The 23412-nt window shown below is 33.8% G+C and overlaps 1 protein-coding gene across 14 annotated transcripts in view; it reads left to right on the top strand.

Moving 5' to 3' along the window:
* Positions 1–23412, top strand: part of sdk2b (sidekick cell adhesion molecule 2b) — a 628575-nt gene that overhangs the window by 596344 nt on the left and 8819 nt on the right. For all 14 annotated transcript variants that reach the window (XM_087276682.1, XM_087276677.1, XM_087276680.1 and 11 more), the window contains 4 exons: positions 3868–4032; positions 4173–4313; positions 7749–7887; positions 16122–16251. In XM_087276682.1, the coding sequence (XP_087132808.1) occupies positions 3868–4032; positions 4173–4313; positions 7749–7887; positions 16122–16251 (575 nt within the window). The remainder of the gene's footprint in view (positions 1–3867; positions 4033–4172; positions 4314–7748; positions 7888–16121; positions 16252–23412) is intronic.

Below are 23412 nucleotides of genomic sequence, written 5' to 3'. Positions count from 1 at the left end.
ATATATTGTTTTGAGCTTTCCAATTGAGACAGAGCAGATCAGATTTCCTCGATGACTGAGAAGAAAATGAATAGTGTGGGAGGAGCACGTGGAATTGATTTAAGAAACTGTGTGTTTTTCAAGACCCATGCATTAGTTTGATGTATGCCAGACCGTCTTCGCATTGCCCTTCATATGCCATTGAGGTGGAATATTGTTTTCTCCCTCTGCCCTGAAATTCTCACCCTATAATTTAGTCTGGCACATGACACCAGCTTTACTGTTGAAGGCACCGGGGGTCTTAATAGCATATTAAACACATTAGACGTAGCTGAAAATGACGTGATCTATTGTTATGAAATTTTACTCGGTGAGGTCTCGCTTCTGGATTATTAGTTCTGACAGCTCCTGCAGTGTTAGACACACACACACACACACACACACACACACACACACACACACACACACACACACACACACACACACTCACTCACACACATACACACACACACACACACACACACACACACAAAACAAAGTGTTCTTAAAGTGACAGTTCACCCAAAAATGTAGAATTTTCTCATCATTTACAGTACTCACGCTGAAGTAATTTAAAACTTATATTAATTTATTTCTTCTGTTTAATAAAAAACAATATATAATGTTGCCATTGACTTCCATAGTAGAAACATAAATACAATGGAAGTCAATGGCTTTTTTCCCCCAACATTCACTTCACTTTAAAGTATCTTTCTTTTGTGTTATGCAGAAAAAATAGCTTGAATAGGTTTTCAACAAGGGGAAGATGAATAAATGATAATAGAATTTAATTTTTTTAAATGAACTATCCCTTTAAAGGGACAGTTTATCCAAAGCTGAAGAATATCTGAAGAGTTCAGATTTAATAACCTCCAAATACCCACTGAAATTCTCTGCTAAAATTAACTTTTTTTCTCAGCTTACTATGTTTATGTTCAGATTTATCACTTTAAATTCAATTAAATAATAAATTTTTGCCATAAAAATGGATTTATTGAACATACTCACAGGACTTTAAGAAAAATGGCTATTTTAGAAGAAACTTTCAGATGGTACTTTTTTGTTTTTTGCATCTGAACACTTCATCTTTTATTTTTATTTTACCCTCAGGCCATATAAAACCCAAAAAACCCACGCAAACACGGGAAGAACTCCACACAGAAACGCCAACTGGCCCAGCTGGGACTCGAACCAGTAACCTACTTGCTGTAAGGCGACAGTGCTAACCACTGAGCCATGTGCCACCCCTACTTTAAACTTGGTTTCTTCCAATTTTAAAATAATATTTTCAAAAGAAAAGAGTAAGTTATTTAAATAAAAAAGGGACAAATTATGCAAAGAGAGAGATGACTCATCCAAAGCTGACAATTCTGTCATCATTTACTGATAAAGGGTTTTGAAGAGAGCAGAAAACCAGTAACCATTGACTTCCAGTATGGTTTTTTTTCTATGTAAGTCAATGGTTTCCTGTTTTCAGCATTCTTCAAACTATTCTCCTTTTGGTTCAGCAGCAACAAGAAGCTCATAAAGGTTTGGAACCATTTGAGAGTGTATAAATTGTGAGTAAACATTGGGGTGAGCTATCTCTTTTAGACCTAACCTAAGATGTACAGTTGAAACTAGAAGTTTACACACACTGTATAAAAAGGCACATAACCATTTAAAAAAAGTTGGATGTTAATGTGACTAAACTTTTTTCTCTTTTATGTAAGTTAGGATTGTCAAATTAGTTTCTGTAATGCTTAATAGCAGAATAATGAGAGATATATTTTTTGAGAAATTGTTATAACTTTCCTTAAAAATCTAAAGTTTACATACAATAAGATTATTATGCTTCTGAAAAAGCTCAGATGATGGTGTCAAGGTTTCGAAAGTTTCTGATTGGCTAATTGACAACCTTTGAGTTAATTGGAGGCACAACTGTAGAATAGTATTTAAGGAAACCCTCAAACACACTGCTTCCTTGTGTGACAACATGAGGAAATCAACAAGTCAGAATCAACAAAAAAGCCAGATTACAATTTGCTAAATTACACCGGGAAAAAGACTAATTTTGGAGACATATCCTGTGGTCTGATGGAACTAAGATTGAACCGTTTGGCCATAATGACCAGTGTTACATTTGGAGGACAAAGGGGAAAGCTTACAAGCCTAGGAACACCAGCCTAATTGTAAAGTATGGGGGCGGCAGCATCATGTTGTGGGGCTGTTTTGCTGCAGGAGGGACTGGTATACTTCACAGCATAGATGGCATCATGAAGAAGGAACATTATTTAGAAATACTGAAGCAAATCTCAAGACAGCAGCCAGGAAATTAAAATGGGTCTTCCAAACAGACCATGACAATAAGCATACTGCCAAATTAGTTAAAATTTGCTTTAAGGACAACAGAGTGAATGTTTTGGAGTGGCCATCACAAAGCCCTGATCTCAATCCTATAGAAAATTTGTGGGCAGAGTTAAAAAATCTTGTGCGAGCAAGACACCCTACAAATCTGACTCAGTTACACCAATTCTGTCAGGAGGAATGGGCCAAAATTCCTTTAAACTATTGTGAGAAGCTTGTGGACGGATACAGAAACATTTGACCAAAGTTATATAGTTTAAAAGCAAAACAAAAAAACACCAAGGAAATGTTTGCAAACTTTTGACTGTCAAGAAATGAATAAAAAATTTTTAGAACAGAGGACGCGTAAAACTTCTCGGATGTGTTCTTGATGTTGAGGGTGCATGGATGCAGACTTGTGCACCGAACTCGCTCTAGAAGTCCCAGAAGTCATTGCAACCGGAGGTGCATTTTATATCGATTTATTGTTAAAGTTCAGTAATATAACTTATTTACCTCAGGAGTTCCCCTAAATGAGATGGTGAATTAAACATTACCATGAAAATCATAATAAGGGTGTTTGTTTGCTGAAATTCCTATTAAAATCTGGTTTATTTATATTGTGCACTGTATATTTGTAAAGTCTTAGGTTGTTACTTTGGTTATTAATAAAATACTAGTGGTGGGCCGTTATCAGCGTTAATGTGCTGCGTTAACGCGAGACTCTTATCGCGCGATAAAAAAATATTGCCGTTAATCTATTCTCAAAGTTGGGTTGGGAGCTGGGTCTATTTTGCGCAAGCTATGAAGACTTTTACCTTGATATTTTATCTTGGATGTATACCTGACCGGTGAGCCGTCTGAAAAAAAATGCCCTTCTGAATCCAATCAACAGGATGCCTGACTTCAACTGCAGTTCGGCCATTTCCCTTTAGCTCATGAACATTTCATTCATGCCGTCATGACAAACTGGGGTATGAGACGCAAATAAGGAGTAAGGAATGGTGAGAGTGTTATGGAATTTAATAATGCACGCCAAATGGAAAGAAAACAAACTGCCGCATTTCGTGATGTGTGTGTGTGTGTGTGTGCAGTCGTTTACTGGCAGCCATTGCGGTGTTTACTTCAGTAATGCCACTAATATATGCATACTTCACATGTCTTAACTCCATTTCTGTTTAGTTCAGTTATGACTTCATTCAGATTAAGGTAATCAAAAAATCGCTGTTTGGAGCTTATGTAGGCCTACAGTTCAAAATTCATGTTTAACTGAATAAACATTAAAGTTGATTAAAGTCGATAAAGTGGGATTGAATTGAATTGAATTGTGTATTAAATGATATATTGAGAATGCTGAATAAAACCAGCTTGTGGAAGAAACTGGGCAATATTTATACAATTATTTAAACCTTTAATGTACAGCCTTGACAAATGGCCCTGAGTCTGTTCATGATAAACTGGAACTCAAATGCAAACTTAGATGGTGTGCGCAACTGATATTATTGCTTTCTAAACATGTTCCAGATGAAGGATTGTGGGACATCTTAATCAAGGACATTCCCAAGGAAGTGACATCGTACACCTTTAACATGGATATCTTGAAGCAGGGAGTCAGCTATGACTTCAGGGTCATTGGTGTAAACGATTATGGGTACGGCTCACCAAGCCAACCGTCACCATCCATATCAGGTTAGTTACATTTACATGGATTCATTAAGCATGTGGATTTATTCAAGACAACTTACAAATCACTCGAGTGTTGATCAAATAGATCTGAGGTTACGTTGAGACCAACACTTCTAATAATAACTTTTGCTTTTTTTTTCCAGCCCAGAAAGTGGCTCCGTTTTATGAGGAATGGTGGTTTCTGGTGGTGGTGGCTCTGGTCGGCCTTATCTTCATCCTGCTTCTGGTTTTCATCCTCATCATCAGAGGCCAGAGCAAGAAATATGCCAAGAAATCTGATTCAAGTATGTGATACTATTTATCTATCTATCTATCTATCTATCTATCTATCTATCTATCTATCTATCGTCTATCTGTCTGTCTGTCTGTCTGTCTGTCTGTCTGTCTGTCTGGATCAGTATCCATCCATATCCATCCATCTAACCATATTTGTATCCATCCTTTAATCCATCTATCCTTCTGTGTCCATCTATCATCCATCCGTATCCATCCATCCATCCATCCGTATCTTTATCCATCCATCCATTTGTATCTATATCCGTTCATCCACCCATATCCATCCACCCATCTGTAATCGTATCCATCCATCCTTATCCATCCATCTGTATCTATCCATTGCCATCCAACCATCTGAGATTTCATTTATCCATCTACCCATAACCATCCACCCATCTGAGATTTTATCCATTCAAGTATCCATTACCATCCAGCCATCTGAGATTTCATCCATCCATCCATCTATTACCATCCACCCATCTGAGATTTCATCCATCCATCCGTCCATTAACATCCAGGCATCTGACATTTCAAACATCCATTACCATCCAGCCATCTGAGATTTCATCCATCCATCACCATCGAGCCATCTGAGATTTCATCCATCAATTACCATTCAGCTGACTGAGATTTCATCCATCCATTATCATCCAGCCATCTGAAATTTCATCCATCCCTCAATCCGTTACAATCCAGCCATCTATACATCCATCCATCCATCTCTTACCATCCAGCCATCTGTGATTTCATCCATCTATACATCAATCCATGTCTTACCATCCAGACATCCGAGATTTCAACCATCCATCCGTCCATTAACATCCAGCCATCTGAGATTTCATCCATCTATACATCCATCCATCTCTTACCATCCAGCCATCTGAGATTCCATCCATCCATCTATCCATCCATTACCATCCACCCATCTGAGATTTTATCCATCCATCCCTCCATTACCATCCAGCCATCTGAGATTTCAAACATCATTACCATCTAGCCATCTGAGGTTTCAGTCATCCATCCATCCATTACCATCCACCCATATAAGATTTTATCCATCCATCCCTCCATCCATCCATGACCATCTAACCATCTGACATTTCCTCCATCCATACATCCATCCATCCTCTACCTGTATAACTATTGTTTTATCATTCTAACTACCATTTCTAATATTGAACCACAAAATGTTAGACAGATGGATGGACGGACAGACAGATAGATAGATTAATAGATGTGTTTGTTAATATCAGAGAGTTCTTCAGTGAGAGTCTTGATGAATCAAGCTGCATTGTTGACATCATCAATGTGGTATGTGTGTGTGTAAATGTGTGGTCAGAGTTTCGAGGGATAGAATGATAGCGTTAGAATGAAGCAGCATTGTTGCTGTTGTGACATAATCAGTGTGGTATGTGTGTGTAAGTGTGTGGTCAGCATTTCTCTAGTGAGAGCAGGCAGATCACAACACTAACGAGGGCTGGACACAGTTATATGGGTCACTGAACATGTTAAACAAACTGAGACTAACACACACACACACATACACATGCACTCACACATGCACACACTCTCCATAACACAAATCTTAAACTACTATACAAATGCAAACCATTTATAAAACAGCACCTGCCGACCCAAAATTATTAGGCTAAAACAAGTTCACCAAAGATAAAAATGTGTTCACTTTTGTCACTAAATCTCAATAATAAACATTTATGTTTTTTTTTGTTTTTTTTTTCAAATTAATATGTTTTATGGAAGCCATTGACTTCCATAGTAGCAAATAAATAATAATATAAAAGTCAATGGCTGGTGTTTACTTACAAAAATATCAAAAATATATAATATTTTATGTTCATCAGAAGACAAGTGGAACCAGTGGAGAGTGAATAAATGCTGAAAACTTTTTTCTGATTTTTACTCTTCTCTATTACACTGAAAACCCTGATAATTTGACTGAACAAAATTAATTGAGTAAACTCGTTGCCTCGAATTATTTGAGTAATGAAGTCTCCCAAAACTTGCATATTTAGTTTTATTTAACTTGCCGGTTTGGTAAATTGTTCAGTTCACTGTGTGCTTCTGTGTGTGTGTAATTATATGCTATAAAAAATATGTTTAAAAGAAAATAAGTAGCCATTTAATCCAATAATTAATAATGAATAGTGAATAATTATACATAAAGCCTAAAAGGTTGCACATATTAGAATTTTACAGTCAAGACTACATTAAAAATTACCAATTTTTTTTTTTCAAAGGATTGTGATTTTGAGCTTACTATACTTGAAATATTAAGTTTATGCATTTTCATCGTATATAAGTTAAATTAACTCATATTTTTAGGTAAATTTTAAGTATTGTTCAATTAACTTTACTTGATTGTTTAAGTAAAGACAACATATTAGGGTTTACAGTGTAGGTCCAACTGCTTGCAAGCGCAAATTTCTAATCAGCCAATCACATGGCAGCATATCAATGCATTTAGACATGTAGACATGTTCAAAACAATCTACTGCATTTCAAATCGAGCATCAGAATGTGGATGAAAGCTGATTTAAGTGACTTTGAAATGGCATAGTTGTTGATGCCAGACGGGCTGGTCTGAGTATTTTAGTAATGCTAATCTACTGGGATTTTCATACACACCCATCTCTAGGGTTTCAGAGAATGGTCTGAAAAAGAGAAAACATCCAGTGAGCGGCATGTATGTGGACGCAAATGTCTTGTTGATGTCAGAGAAGCATGGCCAGACTGGTTCCAAGTCAACTGTAACTCAAAAAACCACTCGTTACAACTGAGGTATGCAGAAGAGCATCTGCCTTGCAGTGGTGGTGTAATGGTGTGGGGAATATTTTCTTGGCACACTTTGGGCCTATTAGTATCAATTGAGCATCATGTCAATGCCAACAGTCTATCTGAGTGATGTTGCTGACCATGTTTATCCCCTTATGACCACAGTGTACCCATCTTCTGATGGCTACTTCCAGCAGGATAATGCACCATGTCGTAAAGTGAGAATCATCTCAGACTGGTTTCTTGAACATGACAATGAGTTCACTATACTCAATTGGCCTCCACAGTCACCAGATCTCAATCCAATACAGCACCTTTGGGATGTGGTGAAATGGGAGATTTGCATCATGGATGTGCAGCCCACAAATCTGCAGCAACTGCGTGATGCTATCATGTAAATAATATGGAACAAAATCTCTGAGGAATATTTCAAGTACCTTGTTGAATCTATGCCACAAAAGGATTAAGTCAGTTCTGAAGGCAAAAGGGGGTCCAACCTGGTACTAGTAAGGTGTACCTAATAAAGTGGCCAGTGATTGTATATTACAAACAGCAGCATCTTCTGCAGATCTAAATGTGTCACACCTAAGCTTTTTATTGTGCTATTTGGTCTAATGGGCTCCTAATATTTCCACATCTCTTCCATAAAGGCAACAATTCCAACTGCAATGCCCTGACACATGGAGAAATGGTCAGCCTGGACGAGAGCCGCTTCCCTGCTTTAGAACTGAACAATCGACGTCTGTCTGTCAAAAATTCATTCTGTCGCAAAAATGGCGTCTATACCAGGTCAGTGAAAGTTTCTGCTTCTATTTATCTCAGCTTTTCATTAAAAACATGCAGTATTGTTTTACAGGACCATGCAGCTTTTTAAGTTTTTTAATGTGACAGTGCTGATTTTACAGCTACAATATATCAGATTAGTTGTAAATATAAAAATAGCTGCAACTCAATATGCTAATGTTCATGTTTTACTTTGCCCAATAGGTTGGGTCATTTTATGAAGTAGTAAATCAATTATCATATGTGCTTATATTGTTCTTTACACATAAACCTATTAAACTTCCATAAAGCTTCCACAGCTTGGCAATAACGAGTTTTTAAAGGCCTAAAATCTTGGAGTTGTTCTTTCATTATGGAAAAGCTGATGCGATTACCAAATGGCTACCTTCTTAAGATCCCGCTTTCCATCATAAAAGTCAGTATAAAAAGTTTCTGTTTCCACTAATGAGAACATTTTTCTCTGACATGTCACAGGCTAAGTGCAATAACAGGTTCAGGTTCGTGACCTAAGCTATACTGCCACAGCTCTCTCTCTCTCTCTTTCTTTGAAATGAGACTGTTTTTAAAATATATGCTCCCAGTGTCTATTAATGCAAGCAAATCTATATGTGTTTGTTTAGTGGAAAAGCATGTTTAATTTTGCAACCCATTTTTTGTATTATTTATGTTTATTGTTTTTTTTTTTTTATTTAATTGATTCACAGTATTTTTGTTTTGTACGTTTTTCCCTTTTGCATGCTTTTTGTTTTAAAAAATTTTAATATTATATTTTAATTTTAGCCTATTTTATATATTACAATTTGTTATCTCCTATTTATGAAGTAAACATTTTGTGGTTTTATTTAATTGAAATTATTTGTATAGTTTTCTTTTATTATTTCTAATATTAAGTTTTAGTTTTAGCATATTAAATATATTAAGTATTATTTTATCTCTTATTTATGAAGTATACATTTTTGTTTGTTTTATTTAATTAAAGTTATTTGCATGGTTTTCTTTTATTATTTTTTTTATAATATTATATTTTAGTTTTAGCCTATTAAATATATTAAAATATTTTTTCTCCTATTTATTAGGTATATATTTAGTGTTTTATTTAATTGAATATTTTTTTATTTGTAAGGTTTTATTTAATTATTTTTTATAATATTATATTTTAGTTTTAGCCAATTAAATATATAATATTTTTATCTCCTATTTATTAAGTATATATTTTGTTTGTTTTATTTAATTACATTTATTTGTATGTTTTTATTAGTATTTTTAATATTATATTTTAGCTTAAGCCTAATAAATATAAGTATTTATCTCCTATTTATTATGTATATATTTTGTTTACATAGAAAATTTGATTATTTTACCATTTTTTCCTATTGCAAAAAATACAATTAACTAGAGTAAGTCAATGGTTTATTTCACACTTTTTATTACCCACACAGTCTTAATAATTAACCAGATTGCTTAAAAGCATTTTGAATGTTTTATAGTATTACTTATGTCCATATCACATAAATTACAAATTTCAATACAACAGTGAATGCTTTTTTATTTTAACTAAGCATTGTCATGAATAGCCTCTCACACCTGTAGTGATATAAATCCAGGTGTGCCATATGTCTGAGTCATCTGAGAAATCCCCCTATTATACCTCTTAGTTTTGGGCTCCTTTCCTCCCTCATCCTGGGTCACCTTGAGTTTGATCAAAGCTGCTCTGGTCTTTGAGGAGATGCCAGACTCTTTCCTCTGACCGCAGATTATAGAAGAGGTGAGGGAGGAATGTGCAGATGAAGATCCACAGGCTTTCTTCTCTCTCTTTCTCTCTCCGGTGGACAGTCTGTGAAGCCTGAGGCTGCATTTACACCCATGCGGTTTACTTTTAACACAGTGTTTTAAAGTTTTTAGGGTGTTAAATCATCCAAATCCATACCATCATTTACATCATGTTTCAAAAAAAAAGATCTTCATTCACATTACTAAACACAATGTTTGTTATAAAAAAACTCCAAAATTGCATTTGAGAGGGGAAATACATATAAATGTATTAATATAAAGCACATGTGAATAGTATAAACTGTATTTGAAAGAAGAAAAAAAAAAAGTCATGTTTACAGTTTTTTACAATGGCTATGACAGTTTTTTCAATACATTTAACAAGTTTGCTAAACTCTTAACGCAGCAACACACCTAAAACACACAATTGGCAAAACAGTTAATTTCATGCTCAAAATCACACATTGTGAACTAAACCTCTAAACTACTTTTCAAAATACAATTATAAACAAACACACTACACCATGTCTAACAAAACACTACAAACATGTTTCAAAATGAAATTATTGTTCAAAACACAAACACAACAGAAACATTCAGTCAATCAGAAAACACTGACAATAAAAACACTATCATCAGCTGACATTACAGAAACTGCATTAGTTTATGTGTCAGCTCTGCCCTTATATTTGAAGCCTCTCTACATTTTCATTTTGTTGGGTTTAGTAAATGCATGCATTTTCTTTCTTTTACTGCAAAAATTTAATACAAAAATAAAGAAAAAAAGTGCTTAAAAAATTTACAGCTGATGTAAAAATATACATACAGACACAGAGTTGCTGCAGTACAGACTTTATTTGCAAAAGAAGAAAAAAAAAAGCATTGTAATTACAAGAAAAAACTAAATAATTTTCTATTCTGCCTGGTCTTCTGCATTTGCCCGACTTTTTCTCTAGCCCAGCATGGTAACAATGGCTTTTTGGCCTATTATGTTTCTCCTACGGCGACGCCTTTTCGCCAAGTTGAAGCCAGCCTCGTCAACATAGATAATTTACAGTAATGTGGTATTTGATTGACCTCCAACTTCATGACTCTCTAAAAGTAATTAGACACAGTGTAAATGCTTTACTGTACTGTATAACTAATGTATGTACTAATGAACTCTAGGTTTATAGAGTAGTACTGCAAAACACACTGTGCATAGTAAAGTAATCACTGTATTCCATAACCTTACCTGGACATATTGGTGATGGAGTTTTGTAATGTGCTCACTGTTCCTTTCAAAAACCTCATGAGTTCTTTTTTAGAACATGCAGTATGATGATGTGATTTGAAAAAATTCAACACATGAGTGTACTTTCTAGATGGGAATCATGTTCATATGGGAGATATACACACACACTTTGGCTTTAGCCTATAATAGGTTCTGTTTAGATCATGGTGATATCTGTTCTGACATACTGTGTGAAAGCATTGGTAAATTGGACTGTAAAATTACATTGTTTTGGTCTTGGTTGAGTTTGTGTGTAAAAGAAGTTCAAGCATTTTAAATTTGTGTTAACTGGATGCATTTTGTGTCAAAGCAACAAGAAATATGTTAACTGTATAGCCCACGAAGACGGATGCTGTGCTAACCGTGTTAAGAGTTTAGAAAACTTGTTAAATGTATTGAAAAAAGTGTCATAGACAGTGTAAAAAACTGTAATTTGGCAGCAAATCAATTTTACTAATATTCAGAGTAGATAGAAAATCTTAAAATATAGTAACTATATGATTACTTACTTACTCCCAGGGCCATTTATATTGAAATTGATATTTAGCTGTACCATACTGGTGCTTCGTAACATCTAGTTTTTATGAGGTGAGTTGTTAGCTCAATGTTCAACTTCTAATCTGGAGGACCAGGACATAGACACTACAAATTATCTTGCCCAATTCACCTACAGCGCATGTCTTTTGACTGTGGGGGAAACTGAAACACCCTGAGGAAACCCTTGTGAACACAGGAAGAACTTGTAAACTTCACACAGAAATGCCAACTGACCCAGCCGAGGTTCGGACCAGCAACCTTCTGGATGTGAGGCGACAGTGCTACCCACTGCGCTACCGTGTCTCCCAACTATATAATTAAAGTACTAAATTGTATATACATTATTTAATTCAAACAAATGATATAGCTATTAAACCATCCCAATCCATACCAGCATTTACACCATGTTTTAGAAGCATATCTTCATCCACACTAATAAAAACTTGTGTAAGAGTCTAAAAGTAGCTATTAAACTTCCCAAAATAAAGCATAAATTGTAAAGGCATTTATTATAAACAACTCTTAACTTGCCTTTGATAGAAAACAAACAAACAAAAATATAATTATAAATAATTTTAAGTGACAAGCTTATTTTAAAATGTAAGGCACGTTAAAGTTGGCAAAAAACCTGTTTTTGCTACTCAGAAGAGAAAGAAAATCTTAAAATATCAGTAACCAAATTGTTTACAGTAATTCAATGAAACATAAAATTTGAAATAAAAAAAATAAAAACTTTTAACCAGTAAAGAGAACAAAACAAAACTCTGTATATACAAATAATGATCAACATCAGGTCTAGAATGTACTGACACATGTATTGAATATTCATTCATTCAATTATTCATTCATTTTCCTTCGGCTTAAGCCTGGTTTATACTTCTGCATTGAGTGATCGGCATGACCCACGGAGCATGCCTTGCGCATTGCCATGCATTTTTACTTCTGCGTGTTGTTTTTTTGCTCTGCAATAACACTTCCAAAACACTAGTTGGCAGTAGGTTTTTATGTTTCTCTGTGTCGAGTTTCTTCGATGGTGTTTTTTTTTTTTCTAAACGCTACCTCGATGCAACATGCAACAACTTTATTAAGGTAAACACAAAACAAAAGTTTTCATCTGGAGCTCCCTTACGGACTTGACACTTTTAAACACTCGCTCCAACGAGTTCTTGCGGCTCTTGGTCCCGCCCACACTTATTAGCGCTACCAAGCCGACCAATCACAGAGCTTTCGATTTGTGTCATTGCGACGTGTAGTTAATTTTTTTGAGAGGTACGCGTCAGCATCGGGGACTGCTATGCGACCACGCTCAGGCTGCGCTGGAGCATACACATGCGCTTGATGCAGAAGTATAAATCAGCCTTTAGTCCCTTCATTCATCAGGGATCGCCACAGTGGAAAGAACCCCCAACCTATCCAGCACATGTTCCACACAGCAGATGCCCTACCAGTTTCAAACAAGCACTGGGAAACACCCACACACACTCATTCACACACATACACACACACTAAGGACAATTTAGTTAACCCAATTTACCTATAGTGCATGTCTTTGGACTGGAGGATACCAGGGCAACAGAAGGAAACCCATGTCGTGTCGCCATCTTATTGAAAATTATTAAAGCTAAATAAATGTCTCTCATTCAGAAAAATAAATAAAAAAAAAATAAAAATTCCTGTCATTTTTGGGCACACAGATAAGAGTAAAACATCTATTAATGTATTTGTGTTTACTCACAATAAAAACAAAACATTTTTAGGAATTTCTTTCTGCCGTCTCAGTTTCTTCGAACTTGAGGCATTTCTGAAAAATTAAACAAAACTCAGCGTGTTGGTCACATGATCAGTCTTGACAAATCAAGGAGGGAGACATAATGATCCCAAAGAACCAGTCAGAAAGTGATCTTGGGAAGCCACACATTTTCAGAATTACAAATATGTTCTTTATATGTCTAGAGATATTAGATATGACTTGATATATATTTTCATACATTATCATAAATCAGATTTATGTTTGTGTTTTAATGTATCTTATTATTTTTAGTGATATAATAAAAGAAAATAGGGAAAAATGGCGTAGACAAATTTTTTGTAAAAATTGGTAGTAGATTTCACAACTATTTACAACCAAAGCTACAAGGTAGTACTGAAATAGCTATGAAATAGTCATATAGAATGACTACGATATTATTTTCTTGTCAGTTAAATTATGATAATCCAATGATACTCAATTTACAATGTGTGCAGTGTATTAATTAAATCATTTGGACTTTTAGAAGTTCATGATGATGCGTATGCAGTTTCTTAATATATAGTTGATGTCTTATGAATCAGTTTGTTGTAGCTATATATATCTACATACTCAGTGAGTAGGTTTGTTTTTTCTAGGTTTGAAATCAACAGTATAGAAAGTTGTGTAAACAAATAGTACGCTAATAGTCTGCAAACGTCAGCTAAAGTGGTGCTGAGTGCATTTTAAAAGAAAACAAAACACATTGTATGTTTTAATTCATTTATTCATTGAATTTCTTTTTGGCTTAGTCCCTTTATTAATCAGGGGTCGCCACAGCAGAATGAACCGCCAACTTATCCAGCATATGTTTTACACAGCAGATGCCCTTCTAGTTACAACCCAGCATTGGGAAACACCCATACACTATTGCATTCACACACATACACCACAGATAATTTAGTTTATCCAATTCATCTATAGCGCCTGTCTTTGGACTGTGGGGGAATTCGGAGCACCCAGAGGAAACCCATGCCAACACAGGGAGAACATGCAAACTCCACACAGAAATGCCAACTGACCCAGCTAGGACTAGAACCAGTGACATCTTGCTGCGAGGCGACAGTGCTAACCACTGAGCCACCGTGCCACCCCATATGTTTTAATTCCTTTTTGTTAATGCTAAAATCTTGATCATTTCCAATCAGTCTGTTATTGATTTTATTTGTTTGTTTTTTTTTGGTTTCTCTCTTGTACATGAAGTTACATTTTAAAAACTGGAATTGCACTGAACTCTTTACAGGACTATTTCAGATTTTCAGGCTAAAAACTGAAGTCAGTGAAAGATGCTTTTATATTTGCAGTAGCTGCAAGGTATTCGCTTCTCTCCACTGCTGTGTCACAGAGAGTTATTTCTGCAGAACTGCCTAAGAGCTGGCATCTTACAGTGGTCCCATGATGCTCATAAAGAAACCCCTCTTAACACAAACACACACTGTACTTCATTCACTTAACAAAGAGACAAGTGTCTGCAGCCAGAATTACTGCCAAACTAATCCGGCAAATCTGAAGATGTTTCACACAGCAGTCCAGAGTTTGGATCATTTAATTTTTTCTTCGGTTCTTTTGCATTTATTTGATATCAGTGTATTAAATAAAATGTTATTACAATTTAAAACAATTAATTTATTTATCTATATATATATATTTAAAATTTGAATCATTCTGAGATTACAAAGCATCAGATTTAGAAATCTTGGTAACACTTTACAATAAGGTTTATTCGTTAATGCATTTACTAACATGAACTAATCATGAACAACACATGTACAGCATTTATTAATCATAATTGAACATTTACTAATGCATTATTAACATCCAAGTCCATGCTTGTTAACATTAGTTAATGCACCATGAGTTAACATGAACTAACAATGAACTACTGTATTTTCATTAACTAACACTAACTAGCATGAACAAATACAGTCGTAAATGTATTGTTCATTGTTTGTTCATGTTAGTAAATACATTCATTGACATTAACTAATAAACCTTATTGTAAAGTGTGACCGAAATCTTGAATACTAATATGCTGATTTCATGGATAGGAGACTTTTAGTACTTTTTATTATCATTTATAATAATAATAATAATTATTATTATTATTACTACTAGTAGTAGTAGTAGTAGTAGTATTCTCAATGTCAAAAACATTTGTTTAGAAAGAGAGGTAAGTAATATAATAATAACATGTATAAATAATATTATTTATATAATAATAATAAAATAATAATCATAATCATAATAATCATAATAATGTTATTATTATGATTATGATTATTATTATTATTATTATTAGTAGTAGTAGTAGTAGTAGTATTAGTAGTATTGTTATTATTATTACTATTATTATTATTATTATTATTATTATTATTATTATAAATCTATCTACTGTTTCTTTGCTGTATCCTTGTCAAAATAAAATATTAATTTCTTTAATTTTCCGGAATAAAAAACAAAAAGAAATAATATCTGTGCTGACTCCAAACTTTTGCACAGAAAAAAAAAAGGATGAATAAATTGTACACAATTGTTTACAACATTTATAATAATATTACATATTTCTTGAGCATCAAATTCACTAATTATTATGATTTCTGGAGAATCATGTGAGAAACTGAAGACCAGAGTAATAACGCCGAAGCATTATCAACTTTACATTACAGGAATAAATGGCATTTTCAATAGTACTCAAATAAAAAACATTTTAAATTGTGAAAAAAATGTATATTATTTTACTGTACCTTTCATCAAATAAATAGTGTGTCAAAGTAATAATTCAGTATATAATTCAAACAGTAATAAATTCGGAAATGCACACAGTATTGTCCTGTGCTAATATAAAAATTGTGTCATGTGCTGTTTTTGGCTCAGGTCACCTCCTCGTCCCAGTCCAGGCAGTCTGAATTACTCGGATGAGGACGTCAGCACTAAATACAATGATCTGATCCCGGCGGAGAGCAGCAGTTTGACAGAGAAACCCTCCGAGATCTCAGATTCACAGGTAACACACCTCCTGCCATGAGACAGCAATGCTTCTCAGTAGATCTTACAAGATCACCACAAAGAGCAAATTCTACCCTCATTTTCTCACCATGAGTTCAGAAGGTATCAAACTTTAAAAAAGACCTACAAATTATGGAAAATTATACATATAGACTTTTTTGGTACCACCTAGACTACTTTTCTGATACATTTATTGCACTTTTAGCTCATTTTTAAAGGTTAAAAGCTCCAGTAGGTATTGTAATTGACATGTTTTTTTATTTTTATATGGTCTGAATGACATAAAAAACTTCAATGTTTATTTTGATAGCGCACATTGTTAGTCTTAAGGTAAAACATTAATTGGTGCAAAGTAATCCACTGTTATGGTCATTTTTTCAAAATCTAAACATCTGCTTTTTTCTCGGGAATGGCAGTGTCCTTCTTTTATGATGTCAGTTTGACAGCTTGGCCGAAAATATGCAGAGAAAGCTAAAATGTCGTCCAAACGCTGCTATTTCCAAAGAGCTTCATCTGTTTCTATGTTTGAGCTTCCAAATAGAGATCTGCGCGGAACTAAATTTTAGTCCGAACCCGACCACTCCCACTTATATTTAGCATTTGTTGTCCCTCTGTCCGACCTGCCCCGTTTTCTACCCACCGTGACCATTCCTGGTGATGTGTTCGCGAACAGTGGAGCAAAACCAAAAACCACCGAGCTACATGATATAGAGTCCAGACAGCCTATAACAAACTGTCTGTATGAACACACACATAGACACACAGCACCATGCAAGCTACAAGCAGCATCACACTCTCTCTGATTCACACACATACACACACACATAGACAGCACCAAGCTAACGATGCACAGCACCATGCTCTCTCTCTCTCATTCACACACATACGTATACACCCACACATAGACAACAACAAACAAGAGACACACAGCATCATGCTCCCTCATTCACACACATACATACGCGCGCTCGCTTGCTTGGGAGCGATATTGTTAGACAGCCCGCTCTCGTTCAAATTACAGTCAAATTACATGAGTTACCGACAACTCCTGCATTTTATTCTGAAATTTATGCACACCTCTACTTCCAAAGGACACGACACAAAGAGAGAAATGCTTACAGTTTAATTTAATTATGTTCCAGAGAATTATTAAAATAATATATAGCTACTATTTGACAAAGGACAGCTTTTAGAATCTCTTGCAGTTAATTGATCTATTACATGCACAGTTCCTAGCGTTAAAGGTACGTACATTGTAGCAAGGACGTAAACTAGAATTTAAACAATAGGAAATGCTGTTTGGCGCTGTTAACAATTTAGCTACAAATTTATATTTGTCCGTCAAAGTGCTATAAACACAGACAATCCTATTTAAAATACACTTTTGAAAGTTTTCAGCATTATTAAATAACTCTGTTTACTCAATTAGAAGATAACACAAGAAAACATTTTGCATTCAGTAATGCTGAACATCTCAATAACACAACCAAGATGTTTTAAAGCAAAATATTTGTATAAATGACATCTAAGGGTGAGTAGATATAGACAGAAACACGTTTTTTTTTAGGTGAACTAAGGTGAACTTTAGCCTCAATTGGGATTTTCTAATGCTAAATCTAGTGGCATTCATTCAGAGCAGGACCTGTTGTAATTCCCTCATCACACACTTTTACTAGGAAAAGACTGGCTGTGTGGAAACGTTCTCAAAAGTAGGATTCAGGGCTCCAGGACAGGTCTGTTGTAACCTACTTGAGGTTTTGGCCGTCTTACTTGCATATGGCTTTAATCCAGGCTTGGTCCTCTGGGTGCTTCACTTCTTTTTTTTTATCATGTCCAGAATGTTCTGCATTATCCTAGTTCATTCTCTCCAGACTTTTGTCCCGAGGCACATGCTGGAAAATCTGTAAATAGAGAGCAAACAGAGTGTTCGGCACAAAGGAAACTGTAATCTGACTAAATCCTCGCAAACACAGATAAAAAGGGAAGTGTGAGAACTGGAAAGCTTTGGTTGGGTGGTCTCAAGTGACTGTTTGATTGTCCACATACATCTCTATTGGAGTTGGGTGAGAGTCTGGCGTTGAGGTTTACTGAACCACAGACTGGCAGAGTGTGCCAATAACACATGAGTCATTTTGTTTTCATATTGTAATATTTGCTTCTTTAAAGCACTGGTACACATAATTAAAAGCATAATTACAACATACAAACATAAAAATCTACTTTTAGTTTAGATGTGTTATGCTCCTTCCAATAGGCAGAGTGGATTTTGTTTCATTTTTTGTACAATTCATAATATAAACTCAGAACAAATGAAAACAAAAGTAATATTTTAATTGATTAGTTTCTCTATTTATTTGGATTATGAATCAATTATATTGTTATTATTGTTTTGCTGTTTATAGTATACAAAGAGTATTTATTAATGGATTAACCTATAGCAAAATAGTTTGTTTTACTAATGTATCTGATGCAGTGACATTATTTTGTGTGTGTGTGTTGTCACTATCCATTGTTATTGTCACTGAAATACTTTTGTAGTTTTTGTTAGTAGTTTGAATTTGTTCATATTTTATTATTTTGATTTTTTATTTGTTGAGTTTTATTTTTGTATTTAATCTATTTTTCATTACATTTTTCACTTATTTTATTTAATGTTAGTATTTGATTCAATTTGTATTATTATTTTAATATTTAATTTAATTATATATTTTAATATAATATTTTTAAATTTATGTTATTATTTTCTTTTGTTTTTATTATTATATGTTTTTTATTTATATTTTATTTAATATTAATAGATTTTTTTATTTTAATGTTATGTAATTCAAACATATTTTTATTATTTTAGTATTTAATTCTATATTTTATTATATTTGAATATAATGTATGTTATTATTGTCTTTAATTTTTTATTATTATTTTAATATTTAATTTAATTTTATCTTTTATTGTACTATTTTAATATAATATTTAAATGTGATTATTGTCTTTAACTTTTTTATATTTTAATTTATTTATATTTAATTTAATTTAATATATTTTTTATTTAATTATATTTAATTAAACATAATATTTTTTTATATTTAATTAAATGTTATTAAAATATTTTACTATAATATTTTAATGTTTTTATTTTCTGTAATCTCTTTTATTATTTAATTTTTATTTGATTTATTTTAATAGAATTTTATTATTATTATTATTATTATTATTATTATTATTATTAATTTATTCATTAATATATTTATTAATTATTAATATCAATTTTAATTAAATTGTATATTTTATTTTAATATTTTAATATAATGTTTTGATGTTATTATTTTCTTACAATTTGAACTACTATTTAAATTTTATTTATATTTGATTTAATTTAATAATTTTTTTTATTTAATGTTATTTAATTTTATGCAGCCAAAATGTATTTAAAGAAGTTTAATTTTACTTTATATATGAACAAATTCACAAAAAAGTATTAAATTAAATGTTATTATTTTCTTTTCTTTTAATATTATTTAATTTAATTTATTTTATATTATTTAATTTTAAAATCTCCCCAAATTCCATCCTTTCAAACACAAGCTATACCCTCTACATATTCGCTGACTCCTTCTGCCAACACTTCTCCCGATGTCTGTCATCTGTCCCACTCTGGCTGCTGCTGGAGAACAGAGCGCCTCCTGTCCTGCTTCTGCTCCTGCTGAACTCCAGCATCATCACCGTCCAGCCGGGTGAAGAGAGAGCCTCAAATCACTCTTTGAAGTTTTATTGAGCGGAAAACTCCAGGCTATTGCACATCCATTGAGCTGTCTCCAAAAACACTACAATGCTGACTTTGTTCAGCTGGCAAAGCAGCAAACCTGAGCACCTTCACCTGAGCAGAGAAATTATATAAGATAAAAGAGATGCTGGACAGCTGTATTTCTGTCTGCTCGTCTGAGTTTGCTGGACAAGGAGGCTGTCTTTACACTAGTGCACTTTAGGTTTAGCATGCTGTTTTAAAAGGAAAGAAATCTTTATCTATTCTGGATAATATATTATAGTACTTTCAATAGTCAAAAGCTTCAGAGTAGTGCGTAACGTTAGCATATACAGTAGCTATGCATTTTAAATTGAAACTTCTCTGGTGTAAATGTACCCTAAGTGTTTTCAAATCTGCTTTTGGTTCTATGTCAGAGACTTTGGCAGCATAGCTTCAGCTCTCAGCAGGGCAGATCTCCATGTCAAAGCATCTTTGTTTTAATTGGCTCTGTGATGATCATCCCAGCATCACATCATCAACACTGTCACATTCTTCCCAGAAAGACACAAATAGCTCAGAGTTTGTTCTCATGGAAAGTTTCTGCTTGGAATCAATCAAGCTTGTGTTACAATGAAATTTCATTTGGAGAAGCGTGTCGATATATGGAGGATATCAGAATTCGATAAAACATCTAGGACTGGGTCATCAGGTGTTGATAATGCATTTGCAGTGTTTCAGTTTTAGCTTTTTCTGGCGATAAAACTTTGTATTTTTTATTTTGTTTAATTTTTCATTTATTTTTGCTTTGTATGTGATACACTCATTCATTAATTTTCTTGTTGGCTTAGTCCCTTTATTAATCCATGATCGCCACAGCGGAATGAACCGCCAACTTATCCAGCATGTTTTTACGCAGCGGATGCCCTTCCAGCCACAACCCATCTTTGGGAAACATCCACACACATTCATTCACACTCATACACTACGGACAATTTAGCCTACCCAATTCACCTGTACCGCATGTCTTTGGACTGTGAGGGAGCACCCGAAGGAAACCCACGTGAATGCAGGGAGAACATGCAAACTCCACACAGAAACGCCAACTGAGCCGAGGTTCGAACCAGCGACCCAGCAACCTTCTTGCTGTGAGGCGACAGCACTACCTACTGCGTCACTGCATCGTCATGTGATACACTAATCAATGTAATTTAACAAACTTGGGAATTTGACAAGTAGCAATATTATAATTTTGTAAACAAAATAATATGTATTTATTCAAATAAGTAGATGCTTTTTAATGAGAGAGTAAACATTTCTTTATTTAAATTATGTTGCATTCTTTTAGCTAAAAATTTATTTGGGAAATTATGGTAGTTTCTTAAATGTAAAAAGTGATTTTGTGATATAAATGAAACCTCAGACTCTATATTACAGATCTAAGCACGAAGTCTAAAGTGCATGGTGCAAAAGCATTAGGACGTGTCTGAATCCACTTTTGGCGCTTGGTCTAACAGGGTTGAGCTTTTTCTCTTAATGATTTATAGGTTTGTTTTGAGGATAATGTGCATTAAACCAATCAGAGTCTCATCACCCATTCCCTTTAAGAGTCAGTTGTGTCGCGCCATGGCGCATTTGCCATTTACATGGTGGACTTTGTAAGTGGAAAAACTGAACGCTTCAATAGCGAGAAAACAGTTAAACAGAGCATTTGCAGCGTGAGGATAAAGAACAAGCCTCCGCCATTCGGCCTCTTTACTTTCTCCTTACTTTACTTTTAGTCTTTACTCCTTTACTTTTGTTGATAAGGAAACAGTGTTGTACGCACTGCACTGAAGTCATCAATTAGCCCACATATTTAATTTAATTTGTTAAGCGCACAGATTTATTAAAAAAAATATTTCTAAATTAAGTTTTAGTTTGTATTGCAACAATAATAAAGCGTGATCAAAAAACTGAGTTATATCCAAACACACATCTTATTCTTATGCCCCATATGGTGACTCATACTACTCCATAACCCGACAGGTGAACAAATCTAAACTTGTTTTTAATAAAACAAATAAAAACATGCATATAATAAATTGTACTGCTAATAATAACAACATTATACAATTGCATGAATGAAATGGAAAAGGCATGGAAGCATGAAGAAGACATGGAGGCGGTGGTTTTTATATTTATGTAGAAAATAATAATTTTTGTAACATTTTAATCCTTCAATTTTTTTCACATGTAAAGATATTTATGTATTTCTGTACATACTGTGTGAATTAAGTATTCTCTAAGAGCTTGGACCGGCATAGTCACATAACTAACGCACTCTGCTTTGAACTTTAGACCAGCTTTTTGTCGGTCAATTGTGCAGTCTATTTCAGTTACTTCAAAATAGCAATGCGCCAACAATGCGCCTTAACACACCTCCTTTTTAGACCAGCACGCCTATGAGTGCACAAAGTGCCGCAAATAGATTTGCTATTTAAACAATGTGGCGAAAAATGTGAAAATTACAGTTGTACTAGTCTGAAAATAGCAATAGGTCTCGGCAAACACGCCTTGCGCCTTATTGCGCCGGGTGTATGATAGGGCCCTTTGTGTTACAAAATGCACTACCATCAAATAGTTTTGGAATTAGTAAGATTTTGTTTTATTTATTTATTTATTTGTTTGTTTGTTTGTTTGTTTGTTTATTTGTTTATTTTATTTTATTTATTTATTTATTTTAGTTGAATAATAAATAAAATAAATAATGTGAAATATATGACAACCAGTGTTAATATTACAGATAATAAGAACGAACACTTTTTTACTTCAAATTGAATTTAAAATATACAAAATGAAATAAAATACTTTGTTTATTTATTTATCCTCTTCACCAGGGTTGCATTAATTATTATTGCAACCAGCATTATTATAAACTTTGTTTTTACTTTAAATTGAATTAAAAATATCAACTAATTTAAACTTATAAAGAAATATGTAAATGAAATAAATGTAAACAACGTTGAAAGACACTGATCATAAACATGCAAACGCACCACTGCCTGTCATTCATTTCAGACTACACAACAATAGTTTGCCGGTGTTATGTTTTGTGGTCTTTGTCTGTCTGCCCTCCCGCTGTGTTTAATATAGTAATGGCTGTGAGGAATATGTAAGACTCCTCTAAGCTTATATTTGGGCTGCTACGGGATTTGTTCTGCTCTCATCCCTCAGTCTCTATATATGAGTTTGATTTGACTGTCACGTTTGCCTCAAAACCTCATTCGGAGCAGATTGGATGAAAATGTCACAAGCCTAATGCCTCTTTAGTGATGCATCAAAAAAGAAAACAACAGCCGTAATCCAGTGTAAAATATGTTTGGACATCATGTATTTCTCTCTCTCTCTCATATGTTAGACTAGAGTGAGTTTGAGATG

Source organism: Danio rerio, chromosome 12, assembly GCF_052040795.2.
Source record: "Danio rerio strain M-AB ecotype USA chromosome 12, GRCz13ab, whole genome shotgun sequence".
Classification (NCBI taxonomy): Eukaryota; Metazoa; Chordata; class Actinopteri; order Cypriniformes; family Danionidae; genus Danio; species Danio rerio.
Note: the sequence above shows the minus strand (reverse complement) of the source record. Positions and strands in the feature narration are given on the sequence as shown.